General features: G+C 48.1%; 1 protein-coding gene across 2 annotated transcripts in view; it reads right to left on the reverse strand.

Annotated features, from left to right (window-relative positions):
• The window catches only part of HRAS (HRas proto-oncogene, GTPase), a 33,395-nt gene extending 10,056 nt beyond the window's left edge, over positions 1 to 23,339 (reverse strand). The window contains exons 1-2 of one of the 2 annotated variants that reach the window (XM_009276007.2): positions 23,225 to 23,339; positions 661 to 814 (exon numbers count right to left, since the gene is read on the reverse strand). In XM_009276007.2, coding sequence (XP_009274282.1) covers positions 661 to 771 — 111 coding nt within the window. In that variant the 5' untranslated portion in view covers positions 772 to 814; positions 23,225 to 23,339. Of the gene's footprint in view, positions 1 to 660; positions 815 to 23,212 lie in introns of both variants that reach the window. The other variant, XM_009276008.2, reaches the window with a different exon arrangement.
• Between the last annotated feature and the right edge of the window lie 237 nt (positions 23,340 to 23,576).

Consider the following 23,576-nt stretch of genomic DNA (forward strand, 5'->3'; position numbering starts at 1 on the left):
GCCTAGAGGAGCACAGAGTCCCTGCCGGCTTCTCCAGGCAGGGTGCTGAGCTAGACAGGCCAGTGCTACCATCCCAACTGACTATGAGACCCATACATCAACCTTTAACTCCTCACAATGGAACAGAGGCAGCACTCTGGGAACCACAACGGTTCAGCTGCTCGGCACATCTCACTCAAACTGCAGGACATACATAATACGACCAAGCTCTGATAAAACCCATTTCATCAGTAAATCTCAAAACATCCTGCATGAGAAGTCAATATATTTACTCTGATTTCACAGGAGGATAAATGGAAGCACAGGCATAAAATGGCTCTTCAATCCCAAACCTTTAACCCCTCCCTACGCTGTCATCTCATCAGAAAGAAGGACTTTTGTATTGCCTCTCAGCCCCTGCCTGGCCCTGCCTGCTTCTGCTGCCTCCCTCGCCGTCTCTCTCCAGCAGACACTGCTGTCCTTCTACAGGAGGCACAAGTTGGTCACTGCGACCTTCGAACACATGCACAGCGACTCAGAATAGTTCTGCAAAGCAGAGGAACATCCCTGCTCAAGTTCAGACTTGAAACCAAGCCAAGCATGCTCTGGGTTGGAGGTAAGGTGGAGAAGAGCAAGAGGAAAACACGGAGACAGAGTGACCCCATGCCCAGAGCCACTTACCTCTATCGTGGGGTCATACTCATCAACGAAATGGTTCTGAATGAGCTGTATCGTCAAAGCACTCTTCCCGACACCACCAGCTCCCACCACCACCAGCTTGTATTCGGTCATCTTCCAGCTGACCCCAGCTCAGGACTTCCAGGAGCACCACCACCTGCAAGGAGAAACACGACCACTGCATTAGGAGAGGGGGTCCCTCCCTGTCACCGCCTGCTCTGCAGCAGGGCTGAGCAGTCAGCCCCCCTTTTCTGCTGGGAAAGTCAGAAATCTGCAAAATACAGGCTCATTCCTCGGGTACTGAGTGTTCTCAATGTTTCCTGCACGTCCCAGGAGCACCCAAATGCTGTGAGGTAGAGACACCGAGGTCTGGGATCCAGCACCTTGTAACAGAGACACCTAATTCTGCAAGGCAGAGGTGAAGGGACGCACCCCTTAAGGTTTTAACAGTCTTTTAAGTTGCTTGACTTCAGTAGGGATTGAGGATGGGACAAGGTAAACCCATTTCACTGCTATTCTGGATGGCAAGGAGCCACCCCTCACTCCTTGGGGTGAAAACCAGAAAGCTACCATCAGAGATGCAACATGCTTTTAATGTAGCTTTATGAAGCTGTCCATGAAATTGCCACCTCAGGGTATTCTCTCCAGGACCACCCTGGTCTCTCATCTCAAGCTTGCAGATGTACCACCCTGGCAAGCCTGGCCTGGAAATGGGGAGATGGTGGGATGGCCTGTGTGCCCCAAGGGTCAAGGGCTTTCTTACCTTCTTCCCACCCAGCACGCTGACTACCCTGGGAATCTGGCCAGGGAAAGTTACACTTATTTGCGTCTGTCGCCCTGTACCATGCTGCCACGATCCACTGCCTTTCTTTTGCTTTTATGGTCCGATGCTCTGGGGTCTCAAATGTGAGATAGCCTCACCTACAACCATGAAACTTGGTCTAAAAGTACAGCATGGAACTGCAGCATCCAGAGCTATTTAACCTAATATTCTCCACTAGTAATGAAGGTTACTTTAAAATAGGCAAAATAATAATAATAATCCATCAAACTGGATACAAACCTATGTTTATCCTGTGATATGCTGCAATCCTTCAGCCTGATGGTCTGCGTGCAAACTTCACATATTCCCTGAGCAAACCTCAAGAGGTAAGGGAGTGTTACTGATAAAAAAACCAGAGGTACAGGCAGTGTAAATCAAAAGTAAACCCTAAAGTAACCAGTTTAAGAGGTCTCGTTTTCCAGAAGTGCTCAGCACTGTCTCCAATTTGCCTTATCTCAAGCTGGCGATCCAAAATCATTAGATAGATTTGAAAGCCTTGGCCAATGTGGTTTGGATGTCAATGCCCATGGGAGCGGGGAAGAAGTCCCAGCCCCCCCAAATACACTGTTAGCTCCATGTCTTCACCCTCGAGGCTGTGTTAAACCTCAAACCACAGGGCAGGTTTGAGATGGTGGCACATCCACACCCTCTGCCCATCTTCCAGCTAATGATGCCTCCCGGACGACTGCAGAAGGGGCACTGCTGCTCCCAAAAGATGAAGCTGGCATGCCCCACAGGGGAGCAAGAGACACTATCATGAAAGGTGCTAACTGGGAATGATGATTAGGGTCAGGACGAGCAAACCACAACTTCTGCAGCAGCATGTACTTGCCACGGCCCTTCAGTGGGAAAAAATTCACACACACACACCCACCCTTAAATTTCTGCTCCAGCTCCACCGAGAAAGAGGAACTTTAACTCAGGAAGATTACAAAACCCTGAAAGTTTAAATAGAAATCCACCCTCACTGGACTGCAACCCCTGCCCACTGAACGTCACCCCAGGGTCAGATACTTGTCCGCAGCTGTAATCTGCGAGCTCTGGGGAAGCAACCCGAAACGCAGCGGGTAGCGGGAAGACAAGCTCACCGTTCTCCTGGCCTGTTGCCATTCGATGCAGCCTGCAACACCATTGCATGGGGATTAGACACCACACCCCCCCCCACACCCTCCCCCGCCCCCCCGGACAGTTAAATCACTCCGCCCTCCTCGCCAGCCCCTCTCCCGAAACCCTGGAAGCTGGTACAAATTGTGCTGGCAAAGGCCACTCTAGACCTAGTCTTCATCTGATGCATTTGCTAACGCGGCAAAGATTTAATGGAAAGGAGGCCAGAACCTTCTGCCTTCAATCCCCACCGGATTGCAACCTGAAACCACTCAGACAGTTCAATCACCCACTTGAGCTGGGAGCAGTCAGACACAACTGCCTCTTGCCAAAGCCCTTTTCTGAGCTGCTGTCTCGGTAGCTGGAAGGCAAACAAAGATCATGCCCTTCTCAGCATCCAGGATCCTGAAGAAGGGCAAGGGAGGGGGTGCAAAAGAGCGACCAGAGCACAAACATGATGCCAAGCGGGACCTCTGGTTGCTGTGCCGTTCTTCACAGCTGGAGAAGCTGAAGGTCGTTGCGCATGGTGGAAAAGTGGTGATGGTGGGGGAAATGAGGTGCAAATAATGTGATACCCTAGGTCCATATCTGAAAGTGCCACTGCTTCCCAGAAAAGTCCGATGTGCCTCTGTTCTGGCGGCCAAGGAAGAGATGCAGGTTGAAAGCAAGGCTACAGGAGACAATCTAAGTGATCACACTAATTGACCATGCGCACGTTGCTCTGCTCCATTAATGCACGCCTTCACATATATGAATTTCTCACATACACTACTTCTCAGGGACAAGAGAAAGCCCCACCCCAGGCTTCTCATCTCTCTCGGATGGGAAGAGACAATTACACCGAGGGACGGTGACAGGCTGAAATGGGGACTGAGGAGTAAACACTGACTGTCTCACCAACACTGCTGGCCAGAAGGGGATCGCTCCTGCAGCAGAACAGCTTCACAGCTAAACACAGAGGGGTCTTGAGGGTCTGAAGAAACTCTGCAACCAGCTCTCATCTTTCATACAGAGCAAGGAGATCTGCAACCCCTATCAAAACACACGGCGGCTGCAAATAAAGGCCTACAGTGGCTATGATGGACCTTGCTCTGCATCTAGTACTGATGATGGAGTAGCTGCCGCGATGATGCTCAAGAGAAACTGCACAACCACCCAAGTCTATGGGACTTGCTAAGGCAGTGAGAAAAACCTGGACTCTGTATAGGGAGGAGAAGACATGAGTCCTCGAGGAGGGGGTCCTCCCACAAGCCCACCCCAGTGGAAGGCACTACTTGGCCTATCCCTTCAGAAGACCCCCAGGCCACAGAGCCACACCAGCCTGCTGGTCCACACTGCAGCAGGAGGTGGGGGCCGAGGCAGTCACCCACAGCAGCTTAAGGGTCTTCCCCTGCTCCAGACCCCAGCTGAGCCACTGAGCTCTGCTGCACAGCGGAGGGGCAACCACACACCAGCAAGCCCTGCACATCACTACCCCAGCCCAGAGCTTTGAGCTCTGGCTCCTCCAGAGAAACACAGAACCATGTCTCCCTGCTCTGCACCCACCCAGGAGGCAGGGAAAATGAGGGGGGCAAAAAAGCTATTGCTTTCCACCACTCACGGCCAGCACATGGACAATTTACATACAAGAACTCTGCAACGTTGGTGTTTGCTCACTCACACCGTACCTAGAAGGTGCTGGCACCTCTTCACCGCTCTGCATACCATCCTCACCCCGGCAATGGCAGGAGAGATTCTGCAGCCCACCCAACTGTTTCATACCATTGCTGCAAAATGTGTCCTAATGTAGAGCAAGAGTGTGGGGAATCATGGACAGCTCTGGGCGCGAGAGCTGTCTGAATTAACGTGTGCTAAAAATCAATGTTCAGATGAGCTCGCTTCCTTTCCAAAAGGATCCACGATGCAAGCTCTTCACAGGGAGCGTGCAGACCCAACTTCTCATCAGAGCATGTGCAAATGCCACAGGAGAGGGAGCCTGGCCAAAGGCTGTGGGGAAAGCGGGGATTTCCATATAACCAAGCTTTGTTAGAGTTGGGCAGCTGGTCTTGTCCCTAAGTTGACCTTACCAACACCATCTCATAGCTCCCCATCACACTCTTTGCTCCTGAACATGGCAAGAGCAAGGCTGCTCATTGATGCACGCACAGGTTTCGACGCAGGGGAGGCTGTTCCTCAGCGCCACATGAACATCACCACCGCCGCATGGGCTGGTTCAAGGAACAGCCAAAGACAATGTTTTTGGCTCTCCTAAAAAACAGAGGCAGGGAAGAGAGTGAGGCTCCTGCCAGAGAGATAGTAACAGACACCCCAAGTTTTCACACTCAGTCTGGGGACACACCGGACGGAGGTTTACAGCCTGTTGGTTGTTGTGAAAGCTTGTCCTGATGCGAGGATTTCCAGAGGAGGATAAACAAGAGTTTCTATTTCTCAGCAGCTAACCCAGAGCCCAGACAGAGCTGACCACAAAATAACAAAGAGAAACATGAAAGCACAGCCTCCCAGTCCCATGCTGAGCAGGAACAGTGCTTCTTCCATCCTCTGCAAGCTCTTCAAGATCTGAAAGCCTGACCCAGGTTGCCGTCTGGTGTTTTCCCTGCCTATCCAAATTTATCACCTGAACAGTGCTTTCCATCCTCTGCAAGCTCTTCAAGATCTGAAAGCCTGACCCAGGTTGCCGTCTGGTGTTTTCCCTGCCTATCCAAATTTATCACCTCCGCAGCACTCAACTTTGCACCCCCAAAAGCCACGCAGGGCTGTCAAACAGCTGAGCAAGACGGCGAGGAGGAAAGCCGTTCGGGAGCACCGTCCAGGAAGAGGAGGGCTGGGGTCCGCATGCCAAGCCGACAGCCCCAGTGTGGAGCCAGAGCTGCCGCTGCTGTATTTCCTGACCTTGTGGATTTTCTCCTGTAGCGAGAGGGCTCCTGGCTCCTGTTCAAAGCTGTCTAGGAAAGCCTCGCCGAGTGCTTCCGCCTGGCAGCAGCAGCTGCTCCCAGCCCAGTAGCCAGAGCCACACAGCTCCAGTAAACAAGAAACATCTGCCAGCCTTGTGCAGGAAGCTAGGAGAGCAAGCGCCCAGCCCCAGTGGGCACGAGCATCCTACCTTTGTCTTGCAGGGAGGGGATGAAGGTATAGGTGAGGGCAGAAGGCACATCTCCTTATCTTCTCCCCTGCCTGCGCATGCTGGGCAGCACGGAAGCTTTGCCCGCAGAAGCGAGGACCGAGATGTTTGGCGCAAGCTTTCGCAGGGCTAAGACCTAAAGCAGGTGTAGGCATCAAGGTTACAGGTGCTACCCAGAGACCCAGCTGTGTCCTGCAAAGAACAACCTGACCTTCTTCATGGTCCCTCTTCTCCAGCACACAGCTTCATCTGCAGGGGGAGAGGTGGTTTTGGGGACCTGACTGTGAAACCTCCAGAAACTCACTGGGCAGAAGCAGAGGTGAGGAACTCAAGGGGCTTGGCCCCCATCAGTACATCCCATCACACCACCACAGTTTCAAGAAAAGCTCAGGTGTCAAGCAACAGGGATTTGCAGTGGGTTCCCAACACATTCACCATGAGGGAGGCTCTGACACCCTTCCAACAGGACCACTGAAGGAGCTTTCTCTGTGTCCTCCCTTTCCTCCCCTCACCTTGTTTCTCCCCCAGGATGGGCACCAAGCCAACTAAACAAGCCAAGAGACAGATTCTTGCACAGCACTGCCATACTGAGGCCAGCCATGACAGAAGTTTTACAACTGTTCATTACTGAACATTTACCCTCTATCTGTCCATTGGGAATCTCTGCATTTAAAGACATCAGAAGTCAGTTTCACCTCTGCAAATCTGTTTGGACACGTCTCAGATTGGGTGCCCTTTCCTCCAAAAGCCCTGTCCACAGGAACCAAGGAGCCCTTAGCCACAAATGCCACAGAGTGATTTTATTTCCCTTCGGCAGAGATGCCCTGCAGGCACAAGTGGTCTGCAGTCCTCTAGGAGAGCAATGGTCACCTCAGCCTTTTACCAGCAGTCCACCACACCCGCAAGTCAGGAATCCTACTCAGTGATTTTAGAACATTGACAAGGCAAACCTTGCTGGCTCACCCCGGTGACTGTCCAGGCTCCTCCATTTGCTCATGCACAAGACTGTCACCAACATCACAAAATACAGCCTCTGGAAGGACTGAAGGAACCTCTCCAGCGGTGTAAAATGCCACCTTTTGTTTTTACTCAAGGGTCAAAACATGCTGATGTTCTCTGTGGCCTGCCCAGCCTGAAAGAGATTAGGGAAATGAGGCTGGCAAGCTGATGCTCTGTTACAAATCACAGCCTATGCAATGCTTCATTTTAATTTATTTGTTGCTTTTTAAATTAAAAAGTGGGCTGCAAATCTAACCCAACATGCTTGTTGTTGCGGGTATGCAGCCAGCAAGCCAAACTCAGACAATGCAGCCCAGAGATGAAAAAAGAGAGAGGGATGCCAAAGATGGGAGTAAAAGTTGCAAATGGTGGCCCTGCTTTGGAGAAACGACTTGGAGATAATAAGTGTCTTCTATAAGGGAAAAAAAGAAAAAAGCCTAAGAGGAACAGAATGACTTCTTCCATCCTCTGCAAGCTCTTCAAGATCTGAAGGAAGAGGCAGCCTGTCCCAAGAGACTGAGCACAAAAATATTGCTCCAGAGGAAAAAAAGAAAAGGGGTAAGGAATGACATCGTGTAGGAGGCTCAAAACACAGGCACACATTCAAGGAGAAACCTGGGAGGAAGAATAGCAGAAAGCTGCGGGCAGGTTTGAGGCACAGGCAGGTCTGGAAGAGAGGGATTGCCTCTACACAGCGGCCATAAACATGTCCCAGCAGCAAGGTGCAAGCCATGGCTTTGCACAAGGTCTTGAACAGGCATGGACGGGTCCTTGCACTGGGCCCAGCCCTTGCACAGTTTCCAGTTGAAGCACCTCTGGCAACACAACCCCTCTGCCAGAGACTACCCAACCACAAAAGGCTTGTGAAGTCCCTGCTCGTCTTCCCTCTCCAGAAGAAATGGAAGGACAAAGGAAAACAAGATAGTACCATCCTCACCAAAGCTGCTGCCTGTTTTCTGTTCCCTGGTTCCTCCTTCAGTCTGATAGTTGAGTAAAAGACAAAGCTGCGCAATCATTGTTAGCAGTAAGTGGGTCCGGCTACGCTGTTCTTACTTTCCCTCTCAAATAATAAATATTCTTAATAAAGTTCTTTGTTGCCAGCTTACTCTAAGAAAAACAACAGGTAGGCAGCTATGCCTAAAAACCACCCAAAACCGCAAACAACCTACACGTCAGTAATGCAATAAACCCAAAGAACAAACTAGCTACCCAAGAGCCTTCCCTCTGGATGAAGGGATTGCCCCCCCAGCCAACACAGGCCACCAAAATTACTATACTCCAAAGAAAGATTAGCAGGCCCCTTATCTCAGGAGCTTATAAACCAGGACTGCTCATGCCCATGTCTCGAGCATCATGAACATGGCATGGGAAGAAGCACACCATCAGGAAGCTCTGGCAGGTGCTGGGACATGCTTGCAAGTCACAGTGGGATCCTCGCCTCCCACCATCACCACTCTACCCTTCTCCTTGAAAGCAAGGAGCCTGTCCCACCATAGTCTCTGCAGAAGAGCCAATCTTCCAAGCTAACTTCCACAGAGAGAAAGCATGCTGCTCTGCAGGTTACTTGCTGCCAGTCCATGGAAAGGTCTGAAAGAAACAGGCAAGCAAATGATACGTCCCACCCCACTGCTGAACACAGACCCTTAAAAAAAAAAACACAAGCAGATGGGAGAGACCACCTGGGCTAGCACCTAAGTCACTAGCTGAAAACACCAGTTGTCTGCATCTGGCAGGGCCAGCAGTTTGAAGAAATCAAAGACAGTTTTTAAGTTATGCCTGTGATTTATGATCTAACACTTATGCGTTGTTTGAGACTCTAGATGAGCAAGAGTAGCCTGTATAAGGAAAGAGGAGACTGGAGTTTTGTCTGAAAGCCTGGTAAAGGTGGATGCATGAAGGCATGAACACACCACAAAGCAGGCTGGGACAGCAGGGGACAATTGAATAAAAACTGAGCTCTTATCTTGCAGTCAGGACTTAGGACCTAGTGTTGACTCTGCCAACGCATGTGGGAAAACGGTGTGGGGGAGGAAAAGCTCTCACTGCAGAGATACAGAAGACTGCAAACTGCCAGGGCTCCTCCGCTTTCATCTCCTCTCCAGCCTCCCAGGGCCGAGCAGGTGGCTCAGAGGCAGACGCTTCCCCGCCTGGGCTGGCAGCTCTCCACCTTGCCCTGGAAAAAGAGACTTCTCCCAGGCCTCCCAGCCTTTTTCAGATAAACAAATGAAGAACATACTCTGCGCAATAGAGAGGCCAAGGCGGAGCTCAAGAGAAGAGGCAGCTTTTAACCTTCCTTTGCATTAAAATCCCATCTATAAACATAAATGGGATGGGTGAAAGGTGGCATGATGTACCGTGAGCATATGAAGAGATGGACAGGTACTCAGGAAAGTTTAAAACAAGACCCACATTATAGACAATAACTATAACTGCTAAAATGTGTGGTAGGCAACCACGAACCCAGGCTCTGAGCAATCTCTTGACTTGCTAGACTCAGTACCAAATTGTATTGATTTTCCCACAAGATATAAGGCGGAATGAAGTAGAAACTTGGACCAGACGAGTACGCAGCGCCAGTGTAAGTGCATATCTGTAATTACAGCTATTAACAGGGAGAGAGAACATCAGGCTTTGGGGCAAATGCTGCCCAGTAATGGGGTGGGATTACAAGAGATGCTGTCTCCAGGCTGGTTTCCTAAGGTACCTGATGTCTTCTGCCTGGTCCTCTTGGTGACGAAAGGAACAGCCGCAAACAAGCTGCCGGGGAAAGGTACAGCCTCTCCAGGGACCCACCAGTCCTGCCATCACTCTACAGCAGGTCGTATCCACCTGGCTCTCTGCTGCAACACCATAAGAAGGGACAAATTCAGATCTTGCCACCAAGCTGCAAGAGATGGAGCTCCCAGTGCTAGAGCTGCAGCTGGTGGCCATGCATGAGCAGAAACACCATCCTCCTTGTTGTACAGACAGGCAAGGGGATGCAAACAAGCCAAGGGAACAGCCCAAAGTCATCAATGGCTGGTAAAGCTGGGAACTAAATTCAGGCAATGTGACTTCCCATCCGCGGTCTTCACGTGAGACAAAAAGCTCCTTCTTGCCTTTCCATTCCCAATGGGACACTGATAAAAAGCTGCTCATACAGTTCGTTCAGAGACAGAGCTCAAAGGAACAGCTTGAGTGACCCCAAACAGCCAAAATCAGATACTTCTAGAGTGTTTCCTTTATTAGTAAGCCATTTAATTTATGTGATCAAATATAACGATCATCCTTCTGCATTCATTTAGCCCTTGCAGCACCTTTGCAGGCACATACCCTTATTTATTAGCAGAGCAGGGACAAAGGGGAAGAAGGTAGCACAACAAAAAGCAAACCTGCAGGGCTCACTTTAGCAAATCTGGGAGAAGGAGTTGGGGAAAATGCATTAGAAAAGCAAGCAATGGGGCATCTTAGGGAGCCAACGACAAGGGGGCAGTGGGAAGAGGAGATAAAAGGAAGGGAGCAGGCACCTGCTGCTGGGACCCCGTCCCTGCTCTCCTTCCCACCAGGACATGTTATTAGCAGGGTGACACAATGCCGTCACAAGCATGAATATGCATCAGTCGTTATGCAGCAGATATTCAGGGGCACACTGCTGATTTATGGACCCAGCAGCTGTAGCACCAGCCAGCTGCAACCTAGAGGGATGGGGACACTGAGCATGGCTGGCAGAGAGGTCTGGAGAAGACCTCCAAGCCCAGCCCTTCAACAGCCAAAGCAAATGAATTTGTCACGATCAGGTCTGAAGCCAGGCAGAGCCAACCAATGCATTGTGTGTGCAATACTGAGCAACCATCACACAACACTGATAGAAACAGAGAGGTCCAAAGGTTAAGGCATGAGATTTAAGTTTGGATCAGCAGACTTTAAGTTTGGGTCCCAGATTACCCAAACCTCACTTTGCTGCTTGTGCATCTCAGCCACAATAGCCTTGTTAATGTGATGCTCATGTCCCCTCTCTGCAGCAGTCTGGATTTTAAAAAAACCCAAGCAATGTTGCTGTGGGTGGGTTATTTAAATGCATCACTGTCACAGCACAGACCTGCTGCAAATAAGACTGAAGATGCTCAGATTACAGCTCTCCATACTGAAAAGGGAGGAATCTCCTTTTTTTGGCTCTGGAGCAACAAAGGGACACTGCACAGGGACTCATCCTGCCTGTCTTGCAAGCGTCACAGCATGGACACAGAAGACACGCTTCTTCAACTCCGAGTAGCCTCCACGCAGGTTCATATATCCCACCCCCCGGGAACACACGGCGTAACAGATCAAGGAAATAGTAACTCCACCCTGCAATGAGGAACCCACACCAATTAAGTGACTCGCTGACGGTCACACAGGAAAGTTATGGTAAAGCTGGGGATTTCTGCTCCCCCACGTTTGAACTTTTGCCACAAGACTATGCTTCTCATCAATGGCTGCGATTGATTATGCAGGGGACAGGAGCACAACACCTACTCCATCACCTCCGTCGCAGCCTCCAGCATCTGCTGGCAGACCTGCACAATCAGCAGAAGCAGGGGGGGTTTCCTTCCAGAGCTTCCTTGGGAGTCCACAGCAATGACAACATGCAGGATTTGGTTGGGCTCACAGCCAGCATCCACAGGCACACTAGGACTGAAAAGAAACCACAGAAAAGCGAGACACCAAGCCTGTGTGAGATGTGGCTCCACCTCAACACTGAAGCCTGACAAGCTGATGAACAAATAAGCAAAGCCTCTGAGAACAGCAGAGTGGTTGAGGTCCCTCTGATAGTGCCTAAAGGTTAGGTGTACCTACATCTTCTTGAAATCCCTCAATTGATCCCCAGTCCCTCAGGACATCCCCGGTAGAGGCAATGAACAGATCCAGATCTGGGCTTAGCACTGCACTTGATGTGGGCATCAAGCTCCGGAGACCCTGCCCTACCTCTGACTCAACTTAGGTGTTCCTCTACACAGATCAACAATTGATGGAGAAAGTGGCAACACAGGGCTCTGATCCTCACTTGGACCAGCATGACAGCACTAGCAAGTGCTCTCTCCAGTCACATTAATGAGAATTTCTTGTTTGAAAGAGGTACAGATAGGAAGCACACCATGCCCTGAGCTTCAGGGATAACAACTCACTGTGGAAGAAGTGAATGCACAAAAACATGCAAGGGAGCTTGGACACGAGCTCCCAACTGCAAACAGAAAGAAGAAAACCTTCAAGTCTTTAGAGAGAGAATGTCTTTAGGAGGAGAAGTCAGCCAGAGACCAGCACCTGCCCACAGTTTGTACCACCCTGGCAGGTACCTGGTGACCAGACACAGCTGGTGCTTACAACACCACAGACAGGATTTCACCCTGTTCTTCAGCACCTGTTTTCTCCTGAGAGTACACAAAGAAAGAGACCATGCAAAGTACAGCCCAAAATGTCTGCAGCATGAGCTGGAAGAGTCACAGCTTGGGGAAAGTAAAACAGGGCAATGTGAGCCCACAGGTGCCCTTCTAGATGAAGCATCCTTTTGTCAGGCATGGCAATGCACCTCCATCACAGATCAATCTCTGCACAGCAAACTCCCCAGGCAAACCCCACACAGCAGTAAGAAAAGGTCACACACATAAGACAGACAGAAAGAAAAAAAAAGACTTTTGAACTTTGAACTGTAATACACTAATTACTGTAATGTAACTTCATTAGGGCAGTGTAAGCGATGGCCAGGCATGAAAGATGTTATAGGGGATTCTCACATAGCCCAAAACCTTCTTTTACTCTTTCCAGCGGAAACCATCTTTGGTGCCAGAGCAGGGTCTCATCCTGCCAGATGATCTGCAAACAAAAAAGGGGGCTCCTACACCAAAGTTTCCACTTCGGAGAATTTTTTTCCTTTTAACTCTGGTTGTCCCTGCTGTCCATACAACACTCAAATCTGTATCTTCTGAAGCCAGTGACTTCCCTAACACCTTGCCACAATGAGGTCCCCAAGCTATAAACATCACTTCTTTTTACCAGGCTTGTATATACAGCTTCCCATTTTCTTTCCCATTGTCCAGCCATCTCCCACTAGCCTCTTACGCTTCCTGATCCTGCTGCCGAAGCACAACTCTGCAATGCTGGGGAAGCACACATTGCAGAGACGTTTAAAAAAGAAACACAGTAGTGTTGATTCGATTTATTCTTGGTCTTTATAAGGCTCGTGCAAACAATTCTGTATTTGGCCTGAAAAAACCATAACCACAAAAGGCAAACTTAGAACTTCAAAGCTGACTTCTCCCGACAACCCTAAGCCACTGTGCATGTGTAGTATGGACAAGGTGCAGGATTTTTTAGTTTCCCACAGAAAGGGAGAGGACAGCCCAAGCTGAGGAGTCAGAACCAAACGCGCGAGTCCCAAAACTGAGATTTAGCCTTGAAGGATCACATTAAGGAAAGGGTAAAAAGTAGCGTCCCTGCAGTGAAGCCACTAAAGCCAAGGCAGTCAACACTGGCTGAGGATCTCACTTGGTCTATTTTAATTTTCAACCTTAGCCCACTTGGAGCACTTATCCCCCTCAGCATCTTGAGACAGTAGCAAGGCAGACTGACATTTCCTGGGAAAGGAAGGGTTAAAAATACACCTTCATTCAGCCAGGGAGGCACAGAGCATGCCTACAGAGCAGCTATAAAAGTCAGCAATCATAAAGCAGAAGAAGGAAGGAGGTGACTGAGTTGTTTCCTCTTCCCTAGAGATCTGGCTGCCATGAGGAATTGCACATGGTGCTGGTGGGCGCTGGCCCAGAGAACTTGCTCCTGGGATCAGCAGCTGAGTGTCTTCCCAGAACCCTCTGTTAAGAAGCACAAAGCATCCCCTCCTTTCCCCTTCCACTGGTTCCTAAGGACACACAGAGCCTCCCTGAGGAGTTTCTGCGAGGGGGGGGGTGACAAAAATAAGTCTGCACATGTTACATAGCAGTCTCTGGGTTCATCCATCCTAGTGGAGGTGCAGGTGTCTGTTAGACAATGCCTGGGGACCACAGCAGAGGAACTGCTGCAGCAAAGATCAAGCTGACTCATGGTTCTTTGGCTTTGGTTTAAAATATAATAAATAAAACAAAACAAAACCTGAACCTCCCTTCAGCCCACTGGGAAAAATCCAAGCATCTGCCTTCAATCCCCCAGCATATAATAATACAACTTTATTATTATAAGTACAATTTATTATATTTTCTATATGCTATTAGATTGGGCGGGGTTGGGAAGATCTGTTAAATGACCTACATCACTGCAAATCACCAATTGCTGGGAGCATTTCACACTATCGCCCTTTGCCACCATCAGCCCCCCAGCCACCAGCAAATCAGTCCTGACCTTTTATTCTATTGGTTACCACTGTATTCAGCATCTGCCCTCACAAACACCAGCAAAGACACAAGAACTGAAGCTCTGATACATAAGCCATGCTTTCTGGAAAGGGGGTTGAAAACTGGACCTCAGGGCACCAAAAACCTCATACAACTATCTCCTGGGCTACGGCAAATACCACTAAAGAGGCTCCAGGCAGGGCTGGTGGGACATAGAGATGGGATGTGCACCAAAAGACCACGGTCTATGTGCTTGCTCAGAGTGGTGGCTGCATCCCTTTTCACACCTTCAGGCTTTTTTTGGTCTACTACTATAAATACGAATCGTAACAGCTATGAAGTTGCTGTTCAAGTGGTAGGGGCCTGATCCTATGCATGGTCTAGGGGTTCCTCTCCAATTCTGCTCACCCACACCCACAAAATTTGTCCATGGTGCCTGGCTGACCATTCAAGACTGCAAGAGTGTTTGAGTAATGCTAAGTGTCACAAGGCTGTTTGGGGTTTTTTTCCTTCCCCCCAGTGGTTAGGAAAAAGCAAGCAAGAAAACAGACAGGTGACATGAACCAGCACTGTTGAAGATGATCCAGTCTAATCAGATGATGCAAACTTCCTAGCTCTTGTCACGACATGATCTGTCTTGTGAGCTTAAGAGTTGGACTCAAAAATTACTCATAAGATATGGAAATGATCCCCGTGAGGAAACAGTCACAGGAACAACTACAGAAAGTCTTCATTTTTGAACAAGCAGCTCTTTCAGAGTTTTGGTGGTTTGTTTTTTTTTTTTCTTAAAGGGAGCAGAGAACCAACCAAATATCTGCACTCAGGGGCTCTACTTTATGGGTCCATTTCTCCTCAAATCCTTGGTAAGACAAAATCTCCTTCCTTAGAAGAATAAATTCAGAGATTAAGCTTGAACTCTGAATTTTTACAGTCTTGCCAGTATTGTGAGATCTCAAATGTGATCACATGATTTCACAGGAGCCTGGCGGAGAGACAAGCCACAGGTGAGATTTCAGAAAGCAGTGATATGCTGATAAAGCCTCCCTGCTTCATCTGACAGCAGCAGAGCTCACCAGTGCTGTTTCTCAGGGCTCCTAAGGCACACACAGCAGTTTCTCACTCTTGGACGTCATTCACACCTAACTGGAAATAAACTGCTGCTTGATTTCGCCTTTAAATCCTCTTATTTTCAGAAAGCTACTCCCTGAGGACCATGTGTCCCTACAATGAACCTTCAAGGCCATGGCGTGGTGTAGTGGGTACGATTCCTACATAGCTCTCATTGTTCCCACACAGGAACTTCAACTGTAAAAATAAAATTAAATTCAAAAAAATGAATCAAATGTTTGCAAAAAGCTTTTTGAAAAAACAGAAAAAGCCCATAGAAAACCACCAGCTTGCATGTCAAACCAGCCAGCTTTAACCTGAAACACTACTTAAGCAAAAAGAGATGCTGCAGCATTTTGTAGAAAGTGAGTATATTAACACAAGAGGAAAATTCATACTCCAACAGCAAGGAAAGCATTGAGCTCTGAAAGCTGGAGTTTGGATTGTGAGGGTAAGTTGACATTCTTAAAAACTTGGGGTAAAGGTCTCATTCCAAATTAATTCCTTCCATCAGAGGCTGATTAGGGTCTAGGATCTGGACTCAAACCCCTGCTAATCACAAATATTTTATCACCTCATATAATGATTTTTGCCTTTCACCTGCACAGCTAAGACAAGACAGAGAAGGTGTAACACCTGCATTGAAAAAAAGTGTATTTGAAGTTAGTATTTCTTACCCAAATGGAGATCTACCATAAAGAAGCTGTTTCAAGTGGTGGCTGCCATTCCACAGGCTTCATTTGCCCTTACTTCCACGTATTTTTGATCAAACTCAGGACATACTATGTCAACTCAAACAGGAAATCTGACTTAAGCTAACAGTCAAAAACCCTGACCAGATACAAAAATTCACGTAGTTGGCCTTCTCCACCCCCCCCAAAGACTTCCAAATGGCTGCAAGGTCTGAAGACGACATCAATGTGATCGGTTGAGATCCCTGTGAAACACAGCTGATGGCCCAGGTTGAGTTTCATAGGGTGACAACTCCTCCACTTAAGCAAGTGCTTCTTTTATTCTACAGCACCAAAGGAATCGCTGCTCTTGAAGAGCACAAAAAAGTAAGTTCAGAGAGTACTCTAGAAAATACAATGAACCACAAACTTTGAGGTTTACTCAAGGTTTTGCTGCTATACCTAAAGATGAAGTATGCTCTCCAGGTCTAAACTGGATACCTTTTTTTGAACCTGTACTAAAATGGAGGGAATTTACCCTCTAAAGAAGCCAATTTTCATCCAGTAGCTCAGGAGTGAACGTGCATGAATATCTCCATGAGCTGTGTCGGTGCCTGGCACAGCTGTGACAAGCACATTTCATACAGCCCTCTTGAGATAATGCTGCCTTAGCTCAACAAAGCAGAGAAAAGATATTGATTTGCAATGCACCAGGTTCAGATTCCTTTGACAACATCCTGTGGTGTGAACTTTGCTGCTCTTGCATGATCTGGGCGACAATACGAAGGAGCAAGGCAGGTCTAGCATCTCCCAGCCGCCGCTGAGCAAGTGTGGGAATGCACCAGGGAATAAGGACCATGCTGGTTGGCTGGGCTGGCATCCACTTCGACCAGACCCAGCTCACAGGCTGGGTACCCACAGCACTCCATATTGTCTGGGCCTTGCCTGCAGCAGCCGCAACACCAGCAGACAAAAGCTCCCACAACCTCTCCGAAGCTGAATTTGCAACGACACGTTGCTTCTGAAGGAAAAAAAACACAATGTGCTCGTTTCAAAGTAGCCAGCTGGTGAGGAACAACAACAGGGAGAAGGGAAAAAAAAACACCTAGCACCATTTCCCCTTCTTTCTCTCACATAGAGTTGAGAAGCTTATATTAACTGCAAGCTTGTATTAATTGCAAAGCATAAGAATCTGAACAAACACCCTCCTTGGGCAACTGGGGCCAACCCCAGGAAAATATTTGCATCTATGGGATGTGCGAGTTGTGCAACCAGCAAAGTATCAAGCCAGATAAGGCATGGACCTTTCACTAGGCTCTACAGAGACACGCTCGCAACTCCGCAATGCTGATTCAGGTTAAGACAAGTTGCTTTAATTTTCTCTCCCTCGCTCTAGCCTTCACAGGGGAAATAATACCAGCCGACTTCATATCCAGTTTGAAGCCACTAGATGGTATTTGCAGAGCTGAATCAGAAACCAAAGCAGCCTTTGGTGAAGTATGGGAGGGAACTGGGGTTCCCTGTGATGAGAGTTGTCTTCCCACCCTAAAGCTAAGATCTTAAGGAAGTTCTTGGTGCGACGAGGTTAGCTCTACCCTGGACACAATAGGCAACTTTATCATATTACACGATTTTCCATGCCTAAGGCTTGATATAGCCTTGTCTGCCTAGATTTAGTTACACATATATATATTATTGGGGAAATAGGGAAATTAGTTAGGAAGGTCATATAGTTACAAAACCTTCGTGAAAGAGACTGATGGATCCTGGTTTCTCCCACCAGCTTTCAAAGACCCGTACACGTGCCTGTTCAACCAGGAGAGCAAACAGCTGACTGACGACGATGCACATCTCCCAGAGACCTATGAACCGCCTCCTGTTGACAAGGCAGTGAGCATACTGTCAGTGGCAAAAATTAACAAGTAAAAAGCACCGTTTTGCTGGAGCACATCCAACTGGCAGCAGGCTGATCACAGCAAAAAGCCAGTACTAGCACGATACCACTCCTTGTGGATTGGGCTCAGGGTTTTGCACATGAGTAACAGAGCACAGCAAGGCACTGCAGGTATCATTTTGCAAACCAAAACCCTGCGTTAACATCTCCCCCTTTCTGACTTGTTTTTGCCATGTGGAAGGAGTAACAGAAGGAATTACCTTGGGTGAGCAGGCAAAAGGGGCAGGCGCACACTCCCTGTTCAGTGCCACTGACAATGCACTTGTTGACCAGGCAAGAGGCTACGTGCAGCAGAAACGCCAAGGAGCTGCAAGGACCCGATGCTGTGCCAGATGCCTCTCTGCTGGGACGCTCTTCAAACACGGATGCTATTGATTACACCAAAGTTCAGAGGGGAAAGACAACAAGGAAAGTATCAGAGCAAAACACACACTGTGAGCCTTAACTACAAGGCCCCGATATACCTTCCTTCCTGAATTAAAAGCCTCCTGAAGGTTTTCATACACTCTCCCTTGCCCTCTCCGTCCCCTAGAAGCATGAGTTGGAAAGTAGAAAAGCTTGTGGTAGACACGTGTAGCTGGGAGAGAGAGCAGGGAGAGATCAGATGCATTGTGAAGTGAGGGAAATAAACTATATAATGGAATATAAGGTATTTTTTTGCCTTTTTCTGTAGCATGGTATGTGTGCTTCCCACCTAGGTCAGCCAGAATTTTTTCCTCTAATAAATTCCCTGCTATTGCAAAGTTTGAAGCGACTGTAGTGCACACAGACTTCCAGAGACTCTCCAGAGCTAACCACCATTTTATGGGTATCTGAACCGATGGGAATTATAGCATGAGTTTCAGTAACAAAAAGTGGGGTATAAAACTGACTCTGGTTTTCTTCGAGGTCCTAGGATTTAATGCTGACTACACAGGCATGAGACTGAGGGTAAAGAGCCTGGCACGGCACCCTCCCCTGCCGAGCAGGCTTGCAACCAGCTGCCAGCACAGGGACTCAAAGGCTGAGTTCAAGCTCTGCAGGCTCTTGCTGTGGACAGGTTTTTCACTCCCAAAACACCCGGTGCATCATATTTCTGCCACCGGGCTAATTCTTCCCCAGCAAAAGGCATGACGGAACAAGTGCTCCCAATCAAAGGGGAAAACTCAGCCAGTCAAGAAAATCCTCCCCGGGCTACGAGGCCTTATTCCTTCCAGTCAGCTCAGCTTTGTTCTTCCAGTTCTTTCAAGAACAGCTCTGGGTCTCCTCCAACCTGCTCCCTGCAGGCTACACCAGGGTCTTCAGAGCAACCGTGAAGGTTCAGCTCAAGTGGGATACAAAACTACAGAAACTGGCTCCATCAGTCCCAAAGCCCCATTACAGCATTTAATAGCGCTTCAGTGTTAGGAAAAAGCTTTTTTCTCCCCTAACAGAAAGGGTTTTACCCACCAAGCCTGGAACACCCAGATGTGCAGCCCTAGTAGAGGCACCACAGGGCTCCTGCTGCTATCATTTGCTAATCCACAATCTGTAGTCCCCATGCCCTTGTCCCAGCTCCAAATTTAGAGGTCTCATGTCTTTCCCCACTGTAATACAACAGGACTGCTGTTTGGGCACACACACAAGGTCAGGAGCTCCTGAGAAGTATCCGAGTAACCCCTGACCTATGCTAGCAGCTGCTTGGCCTCAGTATGAAAGGATGAAACAGGGACAAAAGTGCTCCATTCCTACCTATGCTTTCTGCCTTCAGTTGCTTAAAATGCCCCTTAGTCCAGAGCTGGTACAGGCTTGGAGCTCTGTCCTAGCACCTTTGCTAGGAGCACTTCTGAGAGGTGTTTAACTGTGTCTTCCAGTTGCTGTCTGGATAACATCCCTCCAGCTCTTGGCCAGCAAGGAACCAAAATGAAGGGTAGTTTCTTGAGCAAAGGAAGACACATAGGTTTAGCAAATGAGACAGCACGCAGCCAAGACAAGGACAGACTACATTCAACACTGTCTTGCTCTCTTTTTGTGCTACCCCAACCTGCTCAATGTAGCTAGTCAAGGTGGGATTCACCTCACCTACAACACAGACATCTCCATGAGAACCCATCATCCAGAGCCTCTTTATCATCAATGAGAAGAGACAGGCACGATCTGTCTGAGCTGTTTCAGATATCTATCTGCATTAGGATGAGATGAAAGTGCTCATTTCCTCCGCTGCCTATATAGGGGGGCTGAGGGTAAGCGGCTGGGATGTTAGATGTCAACATCTGGACAGGTGAATTGCACCCTGATGTTCCCCATCTTGCACTAAGCTTTTCAGAGAGGTACTATCTCACACTGCACCTAACATGAAAGCACTTCCAGTCCCCAAGGCCTGAAGGTAACACTACACTTCAAGTGGTAGATGAGAGGCCCATGCCCTGAAATATCTACCACCGAGAAAACTTCACAATATTTTCCCTGTAACAATATTCCAAGTGGATCCAAGTCATTTTGGGGGCTGGCTGAAGAGAAGGCAGAGCTGCGGGTCTTGACCTGCCTCTGTGTCAGCAGGAGAAGAAAGGGAAACATCCCAGGCACCAAACACTTTGTGCTGTGGGAACAGCATTGCCCAGAGAACCTACGAGGCTCACTTCATGCCCATCAAGAGATGCACCAGGACAGGCAGGGAGGGATGCATGCACACAGCAGGGCTGGGGCAAGGACATGGGAGAGGAAAGGATAGAACACCCAGACTTGCACATTTCTTTTAGCGGAGAGACTTGGGATTTACAGACCATCCTTGAGGATTCTTCTCTTTTTCATGACTTCTGATATACGATCCTTTGGGGCAGGCAACGCTGGAGTTTGATGCAGACAAATGCAAAATAATGAGTCTAGGGGCAGGAAGCCAAAGCAGACAGCGCACATTAAATGGAGCTGTCATGCTGCTAGGCTGGCCAGGGGAGAGATTGAGGAGTTATTCTAAGATTTGTGAAGCCATCAGCCCTTGTGCTACAGAAAATAAGAAAATTAAGCTCAGACAGGGACTGCAGGCAGAACAACCTCCCTGACAACAGGATGAATGAGGAATAAGTTGTTACAAAGGGCCCTCAAATCAAATAGGGGGGGGAAAAAAAAAGCAAGCATGGAAGAGACTGCACGACATTTACCCACAGTAGGACTAACTGAAGGGTTCAGAAGAAAACAAGAACTTCAAATTAGCTCCCTGAAAGGGTGACTTACTGGTGGCAGAGCTTTTTCTTCCACCCCAGCATACAACTGTCACAGAGTTTGCAGGCTCCTGCCTCAGATTTTAAACGTTATCTCTTTGCGTCCTAATCCCAACAGGTACTTGCTCCCATTGCCCCTGAAGAGCAAGTGATGCTGAGAAAGCACGACCGGTGCTTGTCCACCTCCACGCATCAGCTGCCAGTCACATCCCAGTTCCATAGCACAAGCCGTTTGATTATTTTGACCTGTTTTGTTGGTGGTGGGTTGTTTTTTTCCCTTTTTCTCCTCCCTGGGTTTTATTCTGAAGTTGCTCTAAGCTGTGAATTGAATAAACTCATTCTAGATGCAGACTTCAAAATAAAGGAGATGAAAACTTGAACTGACCTGAGAGATGCTGTACTGCCTGCTAGCCCACGGTCACTGCAGTCAACATAGTTCAACCAACTTCAGCAGAATTTGAACAAGACCTTGTAACCCTGTTGCAACACAATTGCAGGGCTTGCCAAAAAACATGTACCTAGTAGCATGCTCTGAAAAAGCCCAGCCTTCTGCTAGGCACTCAGCTTCCCACCTCTTCACAAGGAGCACACTTCAGACAACGCTTTTCTTGAGGACCCTAAACAGGGCTACAGAAGCAACTCCATACCTCTTTCTTTTCAAATTGTACATCTTCCTCTAAAACTTGGGCAGGCTTTCCTTTGCTTTCTCAAGAGCGTCCTGCAATTGCCTTGTTTTCTCTTTAAAACAGTAGAGCTTGCAGGCCAGCTTTACACAGCTCAATTTGCACCCATGGATTGGTGACTACAATATCCAGCTAGCTGACCTGGGCCTTTAGAATTCTCCAGCCAGGGACTAGAAGGTACAGGGACCTGTACCTTACATGCTGTAATCCTCCACCTTTTCTTCTGCATCCATTTCATCCCTAAAGCTGGCCAGTACCAGAGGGTCTTCCCTACCACCTGCCTGGGAGAATCACCACCAAAACTTCCCTTGCTGCCACAGCAAGGACACATGCAAGGACTCAGCAACAACTGCCCTGTTCAGAAGATGCGAACAGGCTACAGCTCCATTAGAGTCAAATAAAAGGAAGTCAAAGGAGGAAGAAGATGAACCTAAATTCCAGGAATTATACTTCTGCATGGGCATCTTCCATTGGCGGTTTCATATGAGCAGCCTCCCTTTACTCACCTCCCGTCCTGAACAGGTTTATCATCCACTCCACGGTTGCTCTGAATTACCCCAGAGGTGACCGTATTTCAGCAACAAATTAAACTGTCACAATACATCCCTTTCTACACTGTTTTTTTAAAATATGTGAGCCCTGGCTGCCAGAGAATTGTTTTGGAAAGATTAGATTAGGTGCCTCTGAAACTGCTTTAAGAAAAAGTAAAGGTTTTTTTTGCTTCTTGAAGAAATTACCTTTCCCCCCCCGGAAGTTTTTTTATCCTCAAAGACTTGGTCAATTAACTGCATCTTGTTTTTTAGATCTTTCCACAAAAAGTGCCTCGGCACGGGTAACCAAAAGGGAGATGGCTCATTTTGCAATCATCTGCTGCCAACACAAGTCAAGATCCTAAAGCCCTCTGGTTTTTAAATCAATCCCCATCCAGGGGGCTACAACATCTCTTTTCAATTGCCCAAATTTTCTTACTGTTTTTCCAACCCACAACAAGCCAAGACACTCAGTTTTACTATAGGATATCTATCCATTTCTGCAGACACAAGCCCCACTTACAGCCTGGAAGACTTACATGAAAAGGATTGCTATTCCAGCCCTCCACTCACATCACTTTTAAGATCGGATACCTAAAATATTAAAACAACAGACAAGACAACCTTGCTTGAAATGATAAAAGGAAACAAAATCCCACCTTCTCAGGGTTCACTGTAATGAGAAAGCATTTCACACATCAGAAAATCAGATTAGCAACACATCAACAGTTGGGTGCTGAATCTTTTGATACTCATCAGTTACCAAAGGAAGGGGGAAGCTGATCTTGCAGTCAAAGCACCGGACTAGGACAACAATTTCTGTTCTCAACTCTTCTCCAGGCTCCTCCTGTTAATGTGGATTTCTATTTCTCAGTTCCCCAGCTGTAAAATGAGAGGTCATAATAATGCCTCTCCTCTCCCTGCCCAGTGTCTGCCCTGGCTATAGGCACTGGTAAATACTTGGGGTAAGACACGTTACCCACAAGCAATAAGAGTGATCATATCTACCAGCAAAACGCTGGGAAGGAGCAAGAAGAAAGAGAAACTCATGGATTAACTCACTTTCCACAGCCAGAACTTGGCACTTGGAGTGCAGTTTTACACTTTCTAGCAGATATGAGGAGCAGCCAGGCCTGGACACTTCACAGGTTGGAAGAACGTGGCTGCTTGGGACGTACCCAGCAGAAGAAGAGGAACAGCAAAGGTGTAAACTGACGTGGAGGAAGTATTCTCTCTTGCCCATACAGATTAATGCATTCATTGTGGAAGGAATTTGGAGTAGAGGGCATCTTGTCTGGCACCTGATAATCAGGTGCAGTAGTTGTGGGGATCAGATGACTAATTATTAAGCAAATGTTATGCAGGGTCTGAAAGTCCTAGCTTTCCTCCTTGCAGGACAACTGCCCAAATTCTT

The sequence above is a fragment of the Aptenodytes forsteri genome, unplaced genomic scaffold, assembly GCF_000699145.1.
Source record: "Aptenodytes forsteri isolate BGI_AS27 unplaced genomic scaffold, ASM69914v1 Scaffold17, whole genome shotgun sequence".
In the NCBI taxonomy this organism is placed as follows: domain Eukaryota; kingdom Metazoa; phylum Chordata; class Aves; order Sphenisciformes; family Spheniscidae; genus Aptenodytes; species Aptenodytes forsteri.